Genomic DNA, 21,885 nt, shown 5'->3' with positions numbered 1-21,885 from the left:
GTCAGTGTCTGCTGGTTGTTTCGAATATAGCCTTTGAAGGCAGCTGAACGCCACCGCCCCATTGTTTTTATGTGTTCTGCCGGGAGGCCGCTCGCAGCTGCCGAGGTTGCTGCACCGATACGAAAGGAATGCCCGGAAAATTGTGCCGGGTCGCCTCCACAAGCATGGATGGCCTTACGCAATATTGAGACAAATTGGCAACGGGTCATGGTGCGGCCTGATGCATGAATGAGGAGGGGGCCTGGTCCCGGAGGACGTACCTTCAGGAATTTGCGTGTGTCCGCAACAGGGCATGGTCCAGTGTGTGGGGAGGAGGCTAGACTTAGCGTGGAACCCCTACCTAGTTGATCAGTTTTGGAGGCTTGGATTTTGACTTGTATCATGCGCCTGTCAAGGTTGATATCAGCCACAGACAAGCCCCTGTGATGAGGTGACAATGTGCCCCCTATGCACTCCCCGATACGGAGCGCACCAAAGAAGGCCAGGGAGAAGGCTGCCCTGAAGAGCCTGACCTCATAGTTGGACCAGCAAATACTGGGGAGCGCATCCCAGATCAGCCGGAGGATCTCTATGGTTACTGGCCTCCTCTTATCTGGAATGGGCGGGTGGGAGCGACGCCACCCTGCAATAAGCTTCCTTACGTGGAAAGTGTTACAGGGGTCTGGGAGCCAAAAACAGTTGCTTAAGTAGGAGATAGCGGCCTTGTGCAGGCTGATGGTTTTAAGGGCCATGCCCCTACGCTTTAGGTGAACCAAATATTTTAGAACATCAGACTCCTTAGCTGTACGCCTGCATCGTAAGCCAAACTTATCTCTGAACCCCTCAAATTGGGACCATGCTCTGGTGTAGGACCGCAGCGTTGATGGTGCAAGGGCGCTCAGAACTCCTGCTGTCACTTCTCCCGTCCAATTTCCCAGAGGTCCTCCGGAAAGGCTTCTGGGAGTTGATCGGCCTCGGGTGCTAGGTCGCGAAAGCGCTCCATCTGAAAGCGAGACAGGGCATCTGCAATGTCGTTATTGAGGCCCGGGATGAACTGTGCAGAAAAGGAGATGTTACCTTTCAGACATTCCAGCACGAAGAGACGGAGCACGCGAATTACCCTGTTGGATTTTGCGGATTGCTTCACAATGATTCTTACCACCGCCTGGTTGTCCGACCAGAAGCACACCCTGGTGTCCTTGAGGAGGTGCCCCCAAACACGGAGAGCCACTAGGATTGGGAAGAACTCAAGGAAAGTTAAATCACGTGTAATGCCCTCCTCGTGCCAAGATGTCGGCCAAGGCTGCGCGCACCAATGACCCCTGAAGTAGACGCTGAAGCCAAAGTGACCAGAGGCGTCAGAGTGCACCTGTAGCTGTTCCTTAGGCAGCAGCCAATCTTGCCAGAAGGACACCCCATTGTAACTTTCCAAGAAGGTTAGCCATATTTTGAGGTCTTCCCTTATGGTGTGGGTGACCCTGATGTGGTGATGGGGGGCAACACCGCCAGCCGTGAGACGGGCTAGGCGTGCGCAAAAGGCGCGACCGGGCGAGATAACCCTGCATGCAAAGTTGAGGTGTCCTAAGAGTGTCTGGACCTGACGCAACGTGGTCTTTTTCTGGGCCATCATGTTAGTTATCAATTCCCTCAACGTGGCGAGTTTGGCCAGGGGCAGGTGAGAGGTTTGGCTGACAGAATCCAGTTCAATACCCAGATATGAGATGACAGTGGTTGGACCTTCGGTCTTGTCCGCTGCCAACGGGATGCCCAATTCAGCTGCCAGCTGAATGAAGCATGCCAGCGCCCTAGCGCACGCGTCTGAGCCCGCTGAACCAAAAAGTAGTCATCTAGGTAATGGGAAATGCGGTGGGACCCTGACCTGCATTTCATAGCCCATTCCACGAATGTGCTGAAGGTTTCAAATGCAGCGCATGCGATGGAACAGCCCATGGGCATAGCTTTGTCAAAGTACCATTGGTCCTGGAATTTGAAACCTAGCAACCAGAAGTCCCTGGGGTGGACTGGTAACAGACGGAAGACTGATTCGATGTCACATTTTGCCATGAGCGCGCCCTGGCCACACTCCCTAACCAGCCTGATTGCCTGATCAAGAGATGCATATTTGACTGAGCATTGTTCTTGGGGAATGGCATCATTTACTGACCCACCCTTTGGGTAAGAAAGGTTATGTATTAATCGAAACTCGCCTGGGGCCTTCTTAGGTACAATACCTAGTGGAGACACTATGAAGTTAGGAAATGGAGGTTCTGTGAAGGGACCTGCCACTCGCCCCAGCAAGCGTTCTTTGGTAATCATCTTCTCGGCAATGTGTGGCATATCTCGGACAGACTTTTGGTTGGGGGGATTGGTGCATGAGGGGGTGCCTGTTGTGTTTCCAGAGTCTTCTAGGCATAGCGGAAGGATGAGCAGTACGTGCCACATACTTTACATTACTTTATTTATACTTCAAAGCTGATAGATTACAGAAATGCATCCTGCCTCTCTGAGAGCAGAGAAGCAACCTCTCTCCTCGGAAGCACCGAGAGAAATGTGAAAAACAGGAAACCAGTGTACGTCACATCCAGTCTCCTTTCCCGTGGGAAAGCCCAACAGTACGCTGACTGTGGAATGTAAACACCTGTCTTGTGACAAGCACTTCGCTGCACAGTGAAGAGAGCAGAAACCAACATCCTCCCCCTTTCTGTGAACATCACTGGGCAGCGTGTTCGTACAATATCAGTACAAACCCAACTTCTGCACATAGGTACAGTGTTGATCCCTTGATACAATCTTGGACAATACATCAGCGGGAATTTCATTACCTGGCATATAGGACACCGTTACGAGTCCCTTCTGAATACGTTCCCTAGCATGTTGCAACTTCAATTGCAAGTGCTTCGTGCTTTGCTTACAACCTTCAGAATTCAGCAAAGCCAAACATGCTTTGTTGTCCTGGTAAACCTGGATTGGACATTTGACAGGAATTTTCATGTCTTTGCACAATTGCAACAACCATTCACAATCTTTAAGTGAATAAGACAGTGCATTCAGTTCAGCTTCACAAGTACTTAAGCTAACTGTTGTTTGCTTCTTGCATGACCAATCAAATAGACCCTGATTGTACATATAGCAAACTCCAGACGTACTTTTCCTGTCTGTAGTGTCACTTCCAAAACTTGCATCTGCAAACATTTCAAGACCACCAGACTTCTGATTGTTAAATCTCAGTCTGTAATGCATAGTGCCTTTCAAATACCGCGCTATGCGTTTCAGAGCTTTCCAATCCTTAACAGTAGGATTGTTTACTTGTCTGCTTAGCAGATTACAGCTAACAGCGTTGTCAGGTCTTGAACATCTGGCAATGAAGTTTAGCTTGCCTAGCACACTTCTGTACAGTGTAGTGTCAGAAAATGCTTCTTCAGTGTCATCTACCTGATAACCTGTTGTCATCGGTGTGTCTACAGGGTTAGCATCCATCAGGTTTAGTTTGCTTAACACATCAGCAATTTTCCGTGACTGGTGTACTAGAATGTTACCATCTTGATCTCTCTCTATTTCCAGAGATAGGTAGTTGTTTACCTCACCAAGATCTTTCATGTCAAAGTGCTCTTTCAGTTGAGCTAGGGCGTTATGGTACATTGTGACATCTTCCCAAAAGAATAAAATATCATCAACATAAAACAAACAATACAGTTTCTTTTGCCCCTCCTCTTTGACAAATACACATGGATCAGCTTTCCCTTGCTTAAAACCTAGAGAAAACAATACTTCAGTGAGTTTTGTGTGCCAACACCGTGCACTTTGTTTGAGACCATAAAGGGACTTCTTCAGAGAACAAACAAATCCCTGTTTTACCTGTACGCCATCAGGTGGAAGCATATAAAGTGATTCACCTAGAGATCCGTACAGAAAAGCTGTATTCACATCGTGGTGACTAATGTGTAGATTCTCCTCTGCAGCTAGCTTGAGCATAAGCCTAATGCTCTCATACCTCACTGTGGGTGAGTAGGTCTCGTGATAGTCTTCACCTGGTACCTGTGCAAAACCTCTGGCTACCAATCTGGCTTTGTGTCTGACTATCTTGCCATTTTGATCAGTCTTCGCTTTGAAGACCCATTTGCTTCCAAGCAGTTTCATTCCTGGAACTACTGGAACAAGCTCCCATGTTTTGTTCCTTTCTAAGGAATCAAGCTCAGCCTTCATGGCATTTAACCATGGCTCAGCTTCCTTTGAATCCAAATCCTGGATTTCTTGGAAAGTTGAAGGTTCAAATACCTTCTTGGAGCTTTTAACATCTACTACTGCTATCTTAGCAAACTCATCAGCAAATCTCTTTGGAGGTCTGCCTTTTGTGGCTCTTTGTGACCTCCGAATTAGCCTTAAGTCTTCAACACTCTCCTCTTCCTTCTTAGGAGAAAAATGACCTATTGTGAACAATGGTTCCTCCAATTCTTGATCAGAGCTTTCAGAGGGTCGCATAGAGGCTTTCGCACTCTTGAAATCCTCTGAATCACCCGATTCAGCTTCAGACTCAGAATCAGAACCTTCATCAGTGGGTGTGGGTTGTTGCGGCTGCTTTTGACTATCCTCAGTCTCATCACTGCCATCAGGATAACCTTGGAAAATTCCCACATTCTCCCCCCACTTGGCATTGTACTCTACACTTCTTGTGAGCTTAATTGCCTTTGAGTCAGTCATCATTATTCTGTAAGAACCTTTCTGATAACCTAGAAAGATACCATGCAATCCACGCTTGTCTAACTTGGAGCTTTGTGGTGTGTGAACCCACATGTCAGAACCAAAAATTTTCATGTGTTTGATGTATGGCTTTTTGCCAAACATCTTCTCATACGGGGTACAACCAATCACTGAAGATAACCTGTGATTATAACTGTAAACAAAACACGAGAGAGATTCAGCCCAATAACTCTCTGGAAGATTGGCATCATGTAGCAAGGTTTTTAACCCTTGAAGCAATGTTTGGCTTGCCCTCTCGCAAAGTCCATTCTGCCATGGCGAGCGAGGACTAGACAAATCGTGTTGAATTCCTTTCTCAGACAGAAAAGCTTCAAACTGCGGAGAAGTGAATTCTCCCCCGCGATCACTGAAAAAAGTCTTTATCTTCTTACCATGCACATTTTCCAACCAAGCACAGAATTCCTTGAACCTTGGAAAAGCCTCTGATTTCTGCTTGAGATTGTACACATAAATATACCTGGAAAATGCATCAATGAGAACCATGAAGTACCTGTTTCCACCCAAAGAGGGCGCTAGTGGACCAACCAAATCAGCATGAACAACCTGGTATGGTTCTGTAGCTTGCCTACTAGACACCTTACCTTTTGCAGCCATTTTTACCTTGTTTGCTGCGCATGCCTTGCACTTCATGTGGTACCTGCAGGGTTTAATAGTCATACCTTCAACCAAGGCAGGCATTTTAGATACTGCCTCAAAATGCAAATGAACAAATTTCCTGTGAAAATCATGAATACATTCTGCATGCAAACTTTTGTTAGAACCTGCAATGCAACAAGTTTCATCCTGCACAACATCATCAAAATACAAAACAAACAAACGATCAACATATTCAGCATGCAATACATAATCATTTTTCTTTGTGATGATGCATTTCTTGTTCTTGAAGGAGACGTCAATGTTCCATTCATTCAGCTGCGCAATGCTGAGTAGATTATGCTTGGCATCTGGTACGTAAAGAACATCTTTTATCGATAAGTCCAAACTGTGAAGAACAACAGTTCCGTAGCCTTTACTGGGGATTGTGTGGTCATCCGCCTGGTGAATCGCACCTTCCTGCGGTGTAAAAGACACGAACAGTCGCTTATCGTTGCACATGTGGTGGGTCGCTGCTGAATCAACAACGAAGAAAGATCTAGACGTCTTCTGGACCTTTGCAACCTTTGGAGCAAAGCGTGAGACCATTGCCTTGTGCTGCGTTGTCCTGGACACCGGACCTTTACCTTTGCTCTGGCCTTTTCCACGCGATGAGCTTTCGCTGCGCTGCTCTGTCTTGGCCCTGGGATATTTGCATTCCCTCTTCATATGGCCTAGACGTCCACACGAGTAGCATTTCACTGCCTTCAAAGCTTTGGCGCCATCTGGTGGTTCCACTGCACTCTGGGATGACGTCTGTGAAGACTCCCCCTTACCCATGCAGCTATCACCCTGGCGGTCTGCTTCATTCTGAATCATGGCAGTATCATGGGCTACTGTGAGCTGAGCAGTGTCATGAACAGCAATCTGAGTGCCACAAGCATCAGCCAGCCTTCTGCAGCTAGCCATCATGACTCTGGCATTAGCCTTCTGCGTCATCTCTGCTGCTTTAAATCAAGCTGCTTTATACAAGCTGCGTCTGTGTACAGCTGCAGCTGCTTCAAAACCTCATTCCAAAGGCAAGTTCAAAAGTACTTTCAGTTTTCCAAGCCTCCCCCAAGCCTAGGAGCTTGTGCCTTGAGCCTTTGCCTGGTCGCAGCAAACGGCTCTAAAAGTTCAAAGTCCAGCCATAAAGCCATTAATTAGAAGCTGGCAGGCTGCCCGGAGCATGAGCAACATACCTCTCATCAATCATCTTGACGCGCAGAGATATCGTCCGATCCGTCCCTCTGCATTCCTTTGCCGGCATTCTGAAGTCCATCCGTTTTCTGGGCCCGATAACCAAAATGTTGTGTTTGCAGAGTCTTCTAGGCATAGCGGAAGGATGAGCAGTACATGCCACATACTTTACATTACTTTATTTATACTTCAAAGCTGATAGATTACAGAAATGCATCCTGCCTCTCTGAGAGCAGAGAACCAACCTCTCTCCTCGGAAGCACCGAGAGAACTGTGAAAAACAGGAAACCAGTGTACGTCACATCCAGTCTCCTTTCCCGTGGGAAAGCCCAACAGTACGCTGACTGTGGAATGTAAACACCTGTCTTGTGACAAGCACTTCGCTGCACAGTGAAGAGAGCAGAAACCAACAGTGCCTACCACTGGGATGCGGAAGCCTTCCTTAAAGCCCTCCTCAATGTATTTTGCTGCCTCTTTATTGGGGTACTGGTGTAACAAAGGCAGCATTGCTGATAGAGATATGGGTGAGGGGGCTAGGGAAAGGAGAGCACTATTTGCGGGCATTGTTTTTGCTTTGCTGAGCGCCAGAGGAGCCTGTAGAGGCTCCGGCCTCTCTTTTGTCTTGAGATGTGCCTGCACCTGATCCGCGGGAGCCTTGAAAAAGCTTCTTCCCCCGAAAACATTTGATGGTGGGGTGAGATCCACTACAGCGCTCGCATTCATGAGCAAATCGACATTTTTCTCTGAAGCAGGAGCCGTTGTTATACTCCCAGCAAGATCTCTTGGGGGCCTTGGATTGATATTTGGACTGCTTCACATTGTTGGGCCCTTTCTTGAAGAGCGGGGAAACCAGCTCAGACCACACGTCATCATCTTTGATATCCCATCTAACTGTGTCGTCCTCTGCCGCCCGTTCCCTGAATGCCTGGTCATAGGCGAGAGCCGCCTCCCCCCCAGACATGGCTTCAGCCTTTAGGATGATGAGTAGGTAGTTGGTCAGGTGCCAACCCCTGTCAGGGTAACTAGCGACTATAATACCCATGTAAGTGGTGTATGCAGTGAGCCAATTACGAAAGGTACGCTCAACACTCACTTTTTTATCTTTTTTTCTCTGCTCGGCGGATTTAGATTTTAGGGCTGTCGAAGCGGCAGGGGATAGCAGATCAAACAAGTCCACGAACTCCCCATTAAGGATGCGTTCTCGCAACTTCTCACGCAGACGAATGCCTGGGGGCTGGTCGGTTCTTTTGTGGTTGGATTTCCTAATTCTACCTCTGGAGTCAATGCCCTCCTCCCCGCACGGCGCGATAGCACCATGTTCACGCCTGTGCCTCCGGTTGCGGCGCCGCCAGACCCAGTGTGGCAGCCCCGGGGCGTGAGGGCCTGTAACCCAATAGCCTTTGATACTCCCCCCCGTTCACTATCAGTGGAGCTGGACCTACCTGAGGAACTAGATGATCCAGAAGAGTCCCTCTTGGACTTGTGGCCCCTCCTCCTGGATTTGCGGTGCTTCCTCCCGCGATGCCGCGATCTGTGCGACTCAGGGCTCTTGTCACTCTTGTACCTGTCAGAGGAGCTAGAGCGGGGGGACCTACCTCTGCGCCTGGTGGATGCGGATGATGAGCGTGATCACCTTCCTGAGCACGGCGGTCCGCGGAGCTGCTACTGCACCCTCGCCTGCGGCTGTGAGGTGACCCAGAGCGTCCTCTGCGCGAATCCCGCCGCTCAAGATGGCGCCTCAGCCGGGCAATGGTCCTATCCCTACTGTCACCACGCACCGAGTGCGAGAGACTGCTACTAAGGGAGGAGCGGGTAGAGGAGGAGCTCTCTGTACGCCTCGGCTTGGCAGCCGACCCCTTGCCAGCGCGGCTTGCCGAGGCTAGTGGGCTTATGGACCCAGAAGACCCTCTAGGTGCTGCAGCCCTCTTGGGCGCGGTCTTCTTGGGCTTGGCCTGCTCCTCCCTGGTCGCACGCGCCTTCCGCTGTCCAGTCGCCTGTCTCTGGGCAGGCTTGGTGGGCGTGCCCCTTACAGTGCCCCTTCTGGTGCGGGGTGGAGAAGCAGCCTGACGCTTTGGCGGCATGGTGTGGGGCTAATAAAATGGGGTATGCTAGGGAATCCGTAAAACAAGGGGGGGGCAATGATTGGTAGGAAATGCCTGCTATCAATTTGCAAACACACACTAGTGATAAAGGTAAAAGGTACAAATAATGGGAGGGGAGGAGATAAGGCAAGAACTGAGTCGCAGCAGGAATCGCTACTGAAGGCTGCAAAATAAAACAAGCAATAGTTTAGAAAATCACTGCACAGATTTCAGTTGAGGTCCATTGTCTCCCCTCGTCGATAATGAGCGCGATGCCTGCTGTCCGCTGCACCTGCTGGCAAGCCATGGTGGTGAGATGTAAAACCAGTACGTACCTAATGAGGCCATAGGTGTGCCTGAGGACCACCGAGGAATGACCGCCGCCATGCAGCCAGATCCAGGATGGCCGCCGCCATGTGGCCACCAGCGCAATGGCTGCCGCCATGCGGTCGCCATTGAAATGGCTGCAGACATGGGGCCACCCCCAAGCAGGCCCTGCACACCCCCAACAGGGACCAGTCCTACAGTGGCTTGGCAGGGCCCTGTGATGCGGCGCCACCCCCCCGCTACACAGTTTAAAGGGTGTAAGCAGGGGCCCACACTGTCCCCTGTGGGTGACTCAGGGGGGGTATGCCCGCCGGCTGCAGAGGTCCCCCCCGCTGCCCAGGGGAGACTCCGGGGCCGCCCAAGGCCTGATTAGGCCGTGGAGCCTCACGAGGCCCAGCCAAGCCTCCCTGAGGCCTAGCTAGGCCTCCGGAGCCGGGGGAGGCCGCCCGCGGTGGACCGCAGCCCCCCTGGTGATCGCGGTGGTGGCAGGAAGGCCCCCGCCGCCCAGGGGAGGCTCCGGGGCCGCCCAAGGCCCGATTAGGCCGCGGAGCCTCCCGAGGCCCAGCCAGGCCTCGCTGAGGCCTAGCTAAGCCTCTGGACCCGGGGGGAGGCCACACGGCTCGGCCTGCGGCCCCCCGGCGGTCGCGGCGACGGCAGGAAGGCCCCCGCCGCCCAGGGGAGGCTCCGGGACCGCCCAAGGCCCAATTAGGCCGCGGAGCCTCCCAAGGCCCAGCCAGGCCTCCCTGAGGCCTAGCTAGGCCTCCGGAGCCGGGGGAGGCCGCACGGCGCGGCACGCGGCCCCCCTGGCGATCGCAGGGGCGGCAGGGAGGCCCCCACCGCCCAGGGGAGGCTCCAGGGCCGCAGGAGGCCCGATTAGGCCGGCGGAGCCCCCCCCCGAGGCCTAGTAAGGCCTCCCAAAACGCGGCGGGCCTCCCTGTGGCCTAAAAAAGGCCGCCTGGAGGCCACCAAGGCCCTGGGGGGTGACCGGGGACCCTCTCCGCCACCACCCACCGCACCCCAGGGGCGCCAGGTCTGGCGAGGAAAGGGGAAGGGGCCGTGTGGCGTTGCCTCCCCCCCGCGGCCCACACGCCCCCGCAGGCATGGGGGGGCAGCCAGAGGGGTCCCTGTGCCACCACCCAGCACCCCGGGGCATCAGGGCCCGCCTAGGGAAAAGGATCCCCTTTTAAAAAGGGTATCCTGAAATCCATTCCCCCCCCCCCCCCGCTAGCCTTGGGAACCCTATCGCGGGGGGGGGGGGAAGGCCAAAGGCCCCAGGCTTACCTTTTGGAGCGAGGAAGTCCAGCGACGTCCTTCCTGGAGAAGCTCTGGAGCCAAGTGAGGATTACCAGGTAAGATCCACCCTCTATTGTGTGGGCAGGTAATCCCTCCCCCTACCTGGCCTGGTTTCCCTGGCAACGCTTCCCCCAGGTGGGATTGGACAACTCCCTGGGGTAGGCGGGGACCTCCAGGTATCCCACCTGAGGGAAGGCAAAGCCTATGCTGATGGGGCCACTCCAGATCCAGGGCTGCACGCGTCCACGTAAAGGGCGCCCCCCGTTTTAAGCGGGGAGCGGTCATTAGTTCCAAATTACAAAACCGAATTTTAAATTTTTGTTGGGGGTACCCATGTTTCGAGCTCAGAAAAGGTCCAATCATCTCTTATTTCTGCTGCTTTGATGGTCACAGTTCTGTCCATTCATCTCTTTGTTGTTTTCCTTTACAAATCATCTTTCAATTTTCTTGTTGTTATCGTATTTTCCCCCTTTCTTTATAACCTCTGAAATTCTTCACAAGCAAGTTGAAACGAACGTTGTTATAGTCCTGTGTGGATTTTCACATTAATCCAAAAGTCGTATTCAGACAGCAGACGCCATTTCAACATTTCCATAAAATACAGTCTCAGCGTCTGCTCATTAGCTTTCCCAGACCTGTTGCTCTGACATCAATCTTTTGAGGGGGTTCTGCCAGATCAAACGCAAGTCAAATATGATAACAAAACCGTGGCTTCCACCCCCTCTTGAACGTCAATCCTGCAACAGAGCCTGTCTTGTCATGGCGGTTCTCTTTTAGAACTGCGTCATCCCAAAAGCCTTCCATTTCCTTTCCAGATCTTCCACAAAGCAAAGCCTTTAGTTAATGATTCATTTCCACACAGCTCATTATTCCATCTCACTTGTTATCAGTTATTGCAACGGTTCTTCGGGGGGGGGGGTTGTTAGGTAATCACATAGAGAGAAAAAGAAAAGTTTTCCCCCCTCCTTTCCGCCCCGTTCCGACATACCGACATCTTTAATGTAGTCTTCTTTGATATATTTTCCTGTTCAGTCCAACCCGTTGCTCAGCTTTACAGAGGTCGATTCAGTTAGCAATCAATACCCCCTTTCTTCACTCAAAACATGTGCATTTGCTCTTCTCTAATTGTTTATCTTGAGCTCCTGCAACCAGGTCAGGATCAGAAGTAGCGTCCGGGAGAGCGAAAAAAACTCATACAAGGGCTTTCCGTCTAGTGCCCTCACCCCCTCCTTCTTTCGAACTTGGGGATGATTTATAGGCAACCGCAGACAAGGCAGTGTTTTCCCATTCCCCCTGGGAAAACCCGGGAGGCTAATTACTCCCATATTAGCCTCTTAATTACCTCGTGTGAGCCGGAGAGATGGTATTGTCAGCCATCTTCCAATGCGCCCCTAGCGGCCCCCCGGTCTTGATAGATTTTTGAAGGCTAAGCGCTTGTATCAGAAGTCTTTCCTATTACTGAAGGCATTGTCCATACATGTGTTCTTAGCAAATTTCTCTTTCTGTTACCATGAGGAAGTGCATGGAATTCCTTCTCATCTCCAATATAGTGTAACAGAACCATTTCACAAGAAGGCTCTAGCAGTGTATAACTGTACCTTATGAAGTTGCCTGTACTTGAACCAGTTTTGATTTTATGGTAACATTTTCTCAACTTCGGATCCTTTTTTCGCCATAGTCGAACACCACAGTTGATCCAAGAATATTGATCACAGCACCAATAGTTTTTGCGTGGCAAGTCCCCTCCCCCATGAGAAATGAAGACACTGGACACATTATTTAAGGTTAATGGGCATAAAAAGGCCACAACTTTATTGATTACAGAATTCAAAGGTATTGGCCTTAGGCATTGGCTCCTATCGACTACCCGGCATGGAGACCGGGAAGGGTTGTCCACAAGCCGTGGGAGTCCTGTTGAAGTACGCCAACTAGGATCCCCACGGGTGTCACCGCTCGGGGGCGTGCCGGGGGCCCTTACCTCCCTAGGTTTTGGACAAGGCAATGCCCCCCGGAGTCCTCTACCGGACTACCCTTTCCATTGGGGAAGGTGATGGCGCTTCCTTCCCCCCATTCATTTGCATAACAATTAACCCCTGCCAATGCCTAACTGCCACTCGAGCAAGGCTCGCCGCCAATACCTTCAAACCTGTAACCAATTCCTAATCCCTGCTATGATGTCCCCCAGCCAAATATCGTTTCCAGCATCTGACAGATGCACGCCATCCCATCTGTAGAGGGCCTTGTTGCTGTACTGGATGCTGGGTGGCCAATGATGCACCCGCCCAGAGCCGCCACTCTACGCTCCACAGCCCGCTGCAAAACCTTTCTTGCTTTGTTGATTCCAACCGGGCTCAAACAATCCCTCCATGTCCTCCTCTCCAGCAACGAGGACCACAGTATAGTAATGTTTGGGTAAACTGCCATCAGATCAGCCAGATCGTCAAAGATGTTCCATCTCAAGTCAATAGCTTTGCGGTATGCAAGGTCGTTTTCCCCCAACTGGATAACCAAGGCATCTGGGGGGCCCTCAAAGGTGGCTCTCGCCAACACGGCTGGCTTGAATTCACTCCAGCACATCCCTCTTCGCGCTATCCACGCCAGCTCGACATTAGCCGGTAAGTTCAAGTTTTGCCCCAACCCGGTAGTCATGGCGCGATTCTTGGCCCAGTGCACAATGCTGTGGCCCACCAACCAAATGCGCACCTTCCTGCACTCTGAAAAGCAAATAGACAGAAAAAAACGAGGTCAGGGATACAACAGCTAGTCATAGATTCTTTCTTACGTAAGCCCTGTAAGCATTAGATTTCCACCGCCCCAGGTCCTTTATCCTCTCCGCGGAGAGCCCGAGGTGGACAGCCGTGGTGGCAGTCCCAATCCTAAAGGAGTGAGCCGCAAATTCGGCCACGGGCAGACCGCATGCTGCCAAAGCCATGCGCATCACCCGTGTAAACTGGTGTCTAGCCAACAGCGATCCATCCGCGTGAATAAAAAGGGGGCCAGGGCTACTGGGTCTTAAGTATAGGAAACGCCTTGTATCCCTCACTGGGCAGGGACCACTACCTTACGCGGCTGGTAACCGTATGAGGGCCCCCTTTCCCTGTTGGTCCGTCTTGGAGCTCCGTACTTGAACGATTAGGTCGTTCCCTGATAGGGTCAGATCACTTAAGAGGATGCCCCTCTGGCAGTGGCAACCCCTCCCTCACAAACTAGCTCCCCTATGCGCAGGGCACCAAAGAAGGCTATGGAATAAGCGGCGGAGAATAGGCGCGCTTCATATTTTGACCAGCATATTGCACGTAACTTTTTGTGTATCTGGCTCAAAATATCATAAGTTATGGGCCTCCTCTTGTCCGAGCTGGGGGGCTGGATCCGGCGCCAACCCTCTAATGTCTTACGCACTATAAATTCGGCGCACACGTCGGTGGCGAAAAAGGTTTTACAAAAATATGAGATCCCAGCGGACTGAATATTGAGAGTCTTTGGTGCCCTGCCTAGCTCCTTCAGATGGGCCAAGTAGTGAAGGACCTCCCTCATTGAGGGAATAGAGTTCTGCCTCGAGCTGTGTGTTCTATTGCGGAACTTTAGGAAGTCAGCTCACGCTTTCTTGTAAGATCTCATTGTGGAAGGGGCGACTGCACCGAATACTCCCTTCATCACTTCTTCCTCCCAAGACTCCAGAGATGCTCCAGGAAAGGCATCGATGATTGTTCTGCATCCGGCGCTAATGAGCGGAAGCGCTCCATCTGAAAGTGAGACAGAGCATCCGCGATGTCATTATTAATGCCAGGTACGAATTTGGCTGAAAAATATATATTCTGCTCAAGACACAGGAGGACAAAGGACCGTAACAAGTCTCCCACCCTGGTGGAACGCGCGGACTGTCTGGAGAGGACCGCTACTACCGCCTGATTATCTGTGTTGAAACAAACCCTATGACTGCGGAACTGCTCTGCCCAAAGATGTACTGCCACTACAATAGGGAAAAATTCCAAGAATGTAAGGTCGTGAGTAATGGGCTGGCCCCGCCAGTCCGCGGGCCACCTTTGGGCGCACCACTGTCCCCTGAAATAAACTCCAAAACCCAAGGAACCTGCCGCATCAGACTGGACTTGGAAGTCCGCGTTGAGAGCCATGGAATCTTGCCATAAGGATATACCGTTGTACTTGTCGAGGAATTGTAGCCAAACTCCCAGATCTGCTTTAACTTCTTTGGAGAGTCGCACCCTATGCTGAGGTGCCCTGAGACCTGCCGACAATCTGGCCAGGCGGCCGCAAAAGGGGCGACCCGGCGCCACTACCCTACAAGCGAAATTTAGGTGGCCTAGCAGGGATTGGATTTGCCTTAGGGTAACCTTCCTTAGCAGCAGTAGCTGTTGGATCAATGCCTTAAGGGCGACCAGTTTTTCCCTGGGTAACCTAGACGTTTGGGCCACAGTGTCTAACTGAATGCCCAGATAGACAATGGACGTGGCAGGACCCTCCGTTTTCTCATCGGCCAGGGGGACCCCCAGTTCCCCGGCCAGGGCTATGAAAGCCTCCAAGAGGGCGGAACATCGTTGTCTGTTGTCAGCCACCAAAATAAAATCGTCCAGGTAATACGACACGCCCGAAGACCCTGTCCTGAAACGTAAGGCCCAATCTAGAAACGTACTAAACGACTCAAAGGCTGAGCAAGCTACGGAGCAGCCCATAGGCATTGCTTTGTCGATGAAATACGCCCCCTCAAATCTAAAGCCCAACCAGCGAAAGTCATCTGGATGGACGGGTAGAAGGCAGAACGCCGACTCAATATCGCATTTGGCAAGAAGTGCCCCTTGCCCAAACCTGCGGATCATCTTAACCGCCTGGTCGAAGGAGGCGTATTTCACCGTACAAAGCTCATGGGGAATCGCGTCATTGACTGAGCCACCTCTAGGATAAGAGAGGTTGTGGATCATGCGGAATTCACCCGGGGTCGTCTTTGGAACGATGCCCAGGGGGGATAGATGAAGTCCTTCAAAGGGAGGGTTGGGAAAGGGGCCTGCTACTCTACCCGCCCTGATCTCTTTTTCTATCTTTTTTCTATCTCTGGCCTTTCCCTAACCAATTTTTGATTTCGCGGATCCCCGGTGTTAGGCGGGAAAGCCACGGGAATCCTGAAACCCATAGAGAACCCCTCCCAAAGGTATTGAGCTGCTGCACGATCGGGGTATTGATCAAGCAAAACCTTGAACGGCTGAAGGCGGATGGGAGAGGAGGCCATCCCAAGATGCAAGTTACTGACGGTTACCGGGTCCCTGGTGGGCAGATCCGGGGGCACCCCTGGTGTTGTTGTGGAAGAACCCCCTGCCCCCCGAAAGGGCTGCTGCTTATTCTTGAAGCATGCCGAGGCGGGATGGTTCCCCCAGCACCGCTCGCATTCATGCAGATACTTACAAGAGGGATGAGAGCATACACCCCTATTGAACTCCCAGCACAGGCGGTGCCGCTTTGTCTCAGTTTTACCCGCTTTCGCTGGTTCCAGGTTTTTCTTTTCAATGTAGGGATTGATGTCCTCGCCCCAGTAGTTAGGATCCCTCAAGTCCCATCGTGTGGAAGGAAGGAGGGAAGCATTTCTACAGAAATTCTCATCATATTTTAAAGCTGCATTTTCTCCTGCGAGCGTGTGTGCCCTCCTTACATGAGCCAAATATGCAACCAAATCCATGGAGCGATGCGGATAAGCAGCACAAACAACTCCCATAAAAACCTGGTACCCATCCAACCAATTCTCAAAGGTGCGCTCCGCCCTAGGCGCCCTGTACCTCCGCTTACCAAAGGAGCGCTTCTTTTCGCCTTTCCCCGTTAGCTTAGTAGGGGGGAGAAGAGTAAACATGTCAACGTAGTCCCCATTGAGGATCTTATTCCTCTTCTTCTGGGACAAATGGTTACCCAGTATAAAATCAGTGGACTGATTGGTGGCAACCTTTACATCTTCAACCAACGCCCCATCTTTCCAATCTAGCACTCCATTGAAGGTCTTACGATGGGAATTGGCCCTCCTTTCGTGCGCCCAAAGTGGAATCCCATGATTCCCTTCACCAAAACCCCAGTAACCATCCATGGGAGCCTCACCATCAGAATCCGAGGATGACGTACCTGATTCGTCCTCTGTCTCGGACTGCCTACTTCTTTTCTTCTTTGCTGACATGTGCTTCTTCTTAGATTTTCTTTCCCCCCCTTGCGGCTCAACGTTGCCTGGGTTCGCCCCGGCCACTGGCTGAGCACTCCGGGGGTCCACCTGCTCTTCCTCCTCGCCGGAACCCGCGCTGTCCTTGGTAGAGCTGTGTTGGGGTTGCTGTTCCTGAAAGGCACTAGAAATATCTACAACCTGTGACAAGGCGTTGCTGTTGGCACCTTTTGCTGTAGTCTTCCCCCTGGCGGGACCTTTAGCAGGTGCTTTACCTTTACCAATACTTTGGTTAGCTTTCTTAGCGATTGCTGCCTGGGCACGGGTATTGGGGCGACCTACGTTTGCTGATTCTGACTGGGTGCTGCTCCCCGCAATGGCTGGAATGTCTTGCTGCCCCTGCCCCTGATAGCTAGGGGGGGTATCGGGTATCACCTCCTGTGATGGCTCCAGAGCAGGAAGCGCCAGTGCTCCCCTAGGCCTACACTGCCTGTAAAATGTTTCAAAACCCATGAAAAATTGGGGAAAGGCTTGAGGGTCGCAGGGCATGGCCGGTACTTGTGTTCCCCCATTACCTGTGGGAGGTGGCAGCTGATTGCCGGAAGTGGATGCCTGCTGGTCCCCACAGGAAGCCATTTCTATTCAGAACGCCCAAGGTAAGCGCAGAAATTATTTGCCTACTAGTTCAGTGCTGACCAACCTGTGCGGAACTGCGCACTATCCCGCGCCTCCAAGGACAAAGCCTACAACGAAGTGTGACCAATTTGTAGTGCTAAAGCTGACTTCGTATACTACTTCTTATACTTCGTATACTTTTATTTATTTATTTATTATTGTAATTATTTATTTATTTTTTGTCAATTATTATATATTAGATTATATTATTTATTATTCATATTATTTTATTATTTATATATATTATCTTAAAACAGACTGAGAGGATTGCAGAGCCCTGCAGAGGATTGCAGGCACTCAGCACTTAGAGAAGCAATGCAGACAGATTTTTTTAGGACTCAGCACTTTTAAACTTTTGTGTAAAATAAAAGCAATTAAATCAAACCAATCACTCAGGTGGAAAGATTTTAAGAACTTAGCACTTTAGTCCCAACAGAATAAAACCATGTAAATTAAAAGCAATAAATCAAGCAGCTGTCTGCTAATGCTTTAGCCGCTAGCAATTTATTCACGGATCACTAAGCTACGAGGGCTGAATGCAAATAGCTCAGCAACCCTCTAAGTTCTGCCAAGTACAACACAAATGCCGCTTGCCTAAGCAGCCAGGGTGGGGGCTAACCTGACGTACTGTTAAATTTCCTTGGGGAAAAACGGCAGTGCAGATTATGCTTGTGGGGCTAAATATGCCTTGAAGTATCCTGCCGGAGACGCGAGCCTCACTCAAAATGGCCGCCCTGGCTTCGGCACGCAGCCAAGATGGTGCTGGCAAACTACCCAGACTCTGCCCTTTCTAAAGCTGGCAGCCCGCGCTGCAGAACTCAGCAATTAGTTCCTGTTGTTAAAAGCACGATAAATTGATAAAACTGTGTAAAATGTTGCCACGTGGCTAGAGCTTACAAGGCTAAATATTTCGAAAATATCCTGCGATTGACCTGTGCCTCACACAAAAATGGTCACCCCAGCTTCAGCACGTGACCACAAACAAAATGGCGCCGTCGAACCGCCCACACACCCCGCCTCTTCCAAAATGGCCGCCCCGCTTCACCCACGTGCACCACTAATATGGCGCCGGCAACCTGTCCTCACAGCGGCCCTTACAAAGAATGGCCGCAAAGATTTCAAAATGCATGCCCCAAGATGCCGGGCGGAGCAGAATCCTTGGCAACCCGACGCAACGGTTCAGCAAGCAAGGAGATAAGGGCTACTGAGCAGGGAAGGAGGACAAAGGGGGCACGCTGGGGCAGCCAGGAATTCGGAACAGAAGGCTCAGAGCACGCCTGCCTTGGGAAAGAAGGAGACGGCAACACGGAATAGGCAGCAGGGAGGGACGGGAGTCAAGAGTGTAAAGAGGATAGAAGACCCCCAGATCACCCAAAGTGGAGTAAGCGGTAAGCACCCGTGCCCGCCTCCCGGCTCTTAAAGGAAGCCCTGGGGCTTGAAGCAGTTACAATGCGGCGCGGTGCCGCTTGCAAGGAAGGAGGATGGGGCGCAGGGGAAAAGGGGGGAAGCAAAGTCCCTCCAATCGGCAAGAAGCCCTGGCCGCTGGCGGCAGGGAGGAGGAAACTTTTGCGTTCAGGAGTGTCCCGCAGCGGCTACGTTACCCCTGCCGATCCCGATGGTGCAATCCTGGCGATGGCACGAGGAAGCTGCAGAAACTGTGACAAATCCTGGCAATGGTACGAATAATAATAATAATAATAATAATAATAATTTATTATTTATACCCCGCCCATCTGGCTGAGTTTCCCCAGCCACTCTGGGCGGCTCCCAATCAGTATTAAAAACAATACAGCATTACATATTAAAAACATCCCTGAACAGGGCTGCCTTAAGATGTCTTCTGAACGTCAGGTAATTCTTTATCTCTTTGACATCTGATGGGAGGGCATTCCACAGGGCGGGTGCCACTACCGAGAAGGCCCTCTGTCTGGTTCCCTGTAGCCTCACTTCTCGCAATGAGGGAACCGCCAGAAGGCCCTCGGCGCTGGATCTCAGTGTCCAGGCTGAACGATGGGGGTGGAGACGCTCCTTCAGGTATACAGGACCGAGGCCGTTTAGGGCTTTAAAGGTCAGCACCAACACTTTGAATCGTGCTCGGAAACGTACTGGGAGCCAATGCAGATCTCTCAGAACCGGTGTTATGTGGTCCCGGCGGCCACTCCCAGTCACCAGTCTAGCTGCCGCATTCTGGATTAATTGCAGTTTCCGGGTCACCTTCAAAGGTAGCCCCACGTAGAGCGCATTGCAGTAGTCCAAGCGTGAGATAACTAGAGCATGCACCACTCTGGCGAGACAGTCCACGGGGAGGTAGGGTCTTAGCCTGCGTACCAGGTGGAGCTGGTAGACAGCTGCCCTGGACACAGAGTTAATCTGCGCCTCCATGGACAGCTGTGAGTCCAAAATGACTCCCAGGCTGCGCACCTGGTCCTTCAGGGGCACAGTTACCCCATTCAGGACCAGGGAATCCTCCACACCTGCCCGCCTCCTGTCCCCCAAAAACAGTACTTCTGTCTTGTCAGGATTCAACCTCAATCTGTTAGCCGCCATCCAACCTCCAACCGCCTCCAGGCACTCACACAGGACCTTCACCACCTTCACTGGTTCTGATTTAAAGGAGAGGTAGAGCTGGGTGTCATCTGCATACTGATGAACACCCAGTCCAAACCCCCTGATGATCTCTCCCAGTGGCTTCATATAGATATTAAAAAGCATGGGGGAGAGGACAGAACCCTGAGGCACCCCACAAGTGAGAGCCCAGGGGTCTGAACACTCACCCCCCACCACCACCTTCTGGACACGGCCCAGGAGGAAGGAGCGGAACCACTGTATAACAGTGCCCCCAGCTCCCAGCCCCTCTAGACGGTCCAGAAGGATGTTATGGTTGATGGTGTCAAAGGCCGCTGAGAGATCCAGCAGAACTAGGAAACAGCTCTCACCTTTGTCCCTAGCCCGCCGGAGATCATCAACCAGCGCGACCAAGGCAGTTTCAGTCCCATGGTGAGGCCTGATTGGAAGGGATCCAAATGGTCCGTTTCCTCCAGGCGTGCTTGGAGTTGTTCAGCAACCACCCGCTCAATCACCTTGCCCAAGAATGGCAGATTTGAGACTGGGCGATAGTTGGCCAAATTGGCCGGGTCTAAAGATGTTTTTTTAAGAAGCGGTTTAATGACCGCCTCTTTCAGCGGGTCTGGGAAGGCTCCCTCACAGAGGGAAGCATTCACCACCCCGCAGATCCCATCGCCCAGCCCTTCCCGGCTCGCTTTTATCAGCCAGGATGGGCAAGGATCAAAGAGACAGGTGGTCGGTTTCACTCGTCCAAGCAGCCTGTCCACATCCTCGGAGGTAACAGATTGGAATTGATCCCATGTAACAGGACCAGACAGAACTCTAGTACTCTCCCGCCCTGGCCCTGCTCCCACGGTGGAGTCTACCTCCTTCTGAATCTGAGCGATTTTATCTGCAAAAAACTTTGCAAAAGCATTGCAGGAGATCTTGGGGTCCCTACCAGGCCCCGGTGGTACAGGTGGTTCTGATAGATTGCGAACCACCTGAAAAAGTCTCCTGCTGCTGTTTTCTGCAGATGCAATGGAGGCGGTGAAGAAGGCCCTCTTCGCCGTCGCCATTGCCACTTGGTAGGCTCGACGTTGAGCTCTAACCCGTGTCCGGTCTGATTCAGAATGAGTTTTCCGCCACCGGCGCTCTAGCCGTCTCAACGATTGTTTCATCACCCTCAGCTCCGGGGAAAACCACGGGGCTGTCCGGGCTCCATGCAATCGGAGAGGGCGCTTCGGAGCCAGACAGTCAATAGCCCTGGTTAACTCCGCATTCCAGCGGGCCACCAGGGAATCAGCTGAAAGGCCATCAACTTGGGATAAAGCATCCCCTACCACTCTCTGGAAGCCAATTGGATCCATTAAGTGGCGGGGGCGGACCATCCGAATCGGTCCCACCTCCCTGCGGAGGGGAAGGGTTGCGGAGAAGTCCAGTTGCACCAGGAAGTGATCTGACCATGGCACTTCTTTTGTTTCGCTTTTAGTTAATGTCAGATCACCAGCATCCGTAGAGGTAAACACCAAGTCTAAGGCATGTCCGTGGCTATGAGTTGGGCCAGACTTATTCAGGGACAGCCCCATGGAGGCCATGCTTTTCACGAAGTCCCGAGCGGCCCCTTGTAAGGTCGTGTCGGCATGGATGTTAAAATCCCCCAGGACAACCAAGCTAGGTGTCTCCAGGAGCATATCCGCCACGACCTGAAGCAGCTCGGGCAGGGAATCCTTGGTGCAGCGGGGAGGTCGGTACACCAATAGGAATCCTGTACTGCCCCTATTGCCCAACTTCCAGAACATGCACTCAGAAAACTGGGTCTTCCCAATAGGACACCTGGTGCAGACTAATGACTTCCTAAAAATCACTGCAACCCCCCCTCCCCGCCCACATGACCTGGGTTGCTGTGCGTAAGAGAAACCTGGTGGGCAAGCAGCGGCAAGGACAGGCCCATCTGCTTCATCCAACCAAGTCTCTGTTACACATGCCAGATCAAATCCTCCATCCATGATCAAGTCATGGATGGCAGTGGTCTTATGAATCATTGACCTGGCATTGCACAGCAACACTTTCAGGTCATGTGGGTATCCCTTGCTGATTCTAGTATCCATCCGGTCAGGACCAGACCCGGAGGCAGGAATAGTCCTCAGACAACGACTAAACCTGCCTCCTCTGTAATGACATGGTCTGGTCTTAGCGTAACTCCTCCTCCTACCCGTGATCACTGAGATCGGTTGTCCCAGTGCATTCCCCCCTGTGGAACATGCC

General features: G+C 51.7%; 1 protein-coding gene across 1 annotated transcript; it reads right to left on the bottom strand.

The window, feature by feature from the left end:
- Positions 1–19,519: 19,519 nt before the first annotated feature.
- LOC309333221 (uncharacterized protein) lies at positions 19,520–21,540 on the bottom strand. The gene is made up of 2 exons (XM_081846642.1): positions 20,421–21,540; positions 19,520–20,260 (listed from the first exon to the last, which is right to left on the bottom strand). The coding sequence occupies exons 1-2, from the start codon at positions 21,417–21,419 to the stop codon at positions 20,252–20,254; spliced, it is 1,008 nt and encodes a 335-aa protein (XP_081702768.1). The 5' UTR covers positions 21,420–21,540; the 3' UTR covers positions 19,520–20,251.
- Between the last annotated feature and the right edge of the window lie 345 nt (positions 21,541–21,885).

Source organism: Podarcis erhardii (assembly GCF_964252035.2).
Source record: "Podarcis erhardii genome assembly, chromosome: W".
Lineage (NCBI taxonomy): Eukaryota > Metazoa > Chordata > Lepidosauria > Squamata > Lacertidae > Podarcis > Podarcis erhardii.
Note: the sequence above shows the minus strand (reverse complement) of the source record. Positions and strands in the feature narration are given on the sequence as shown.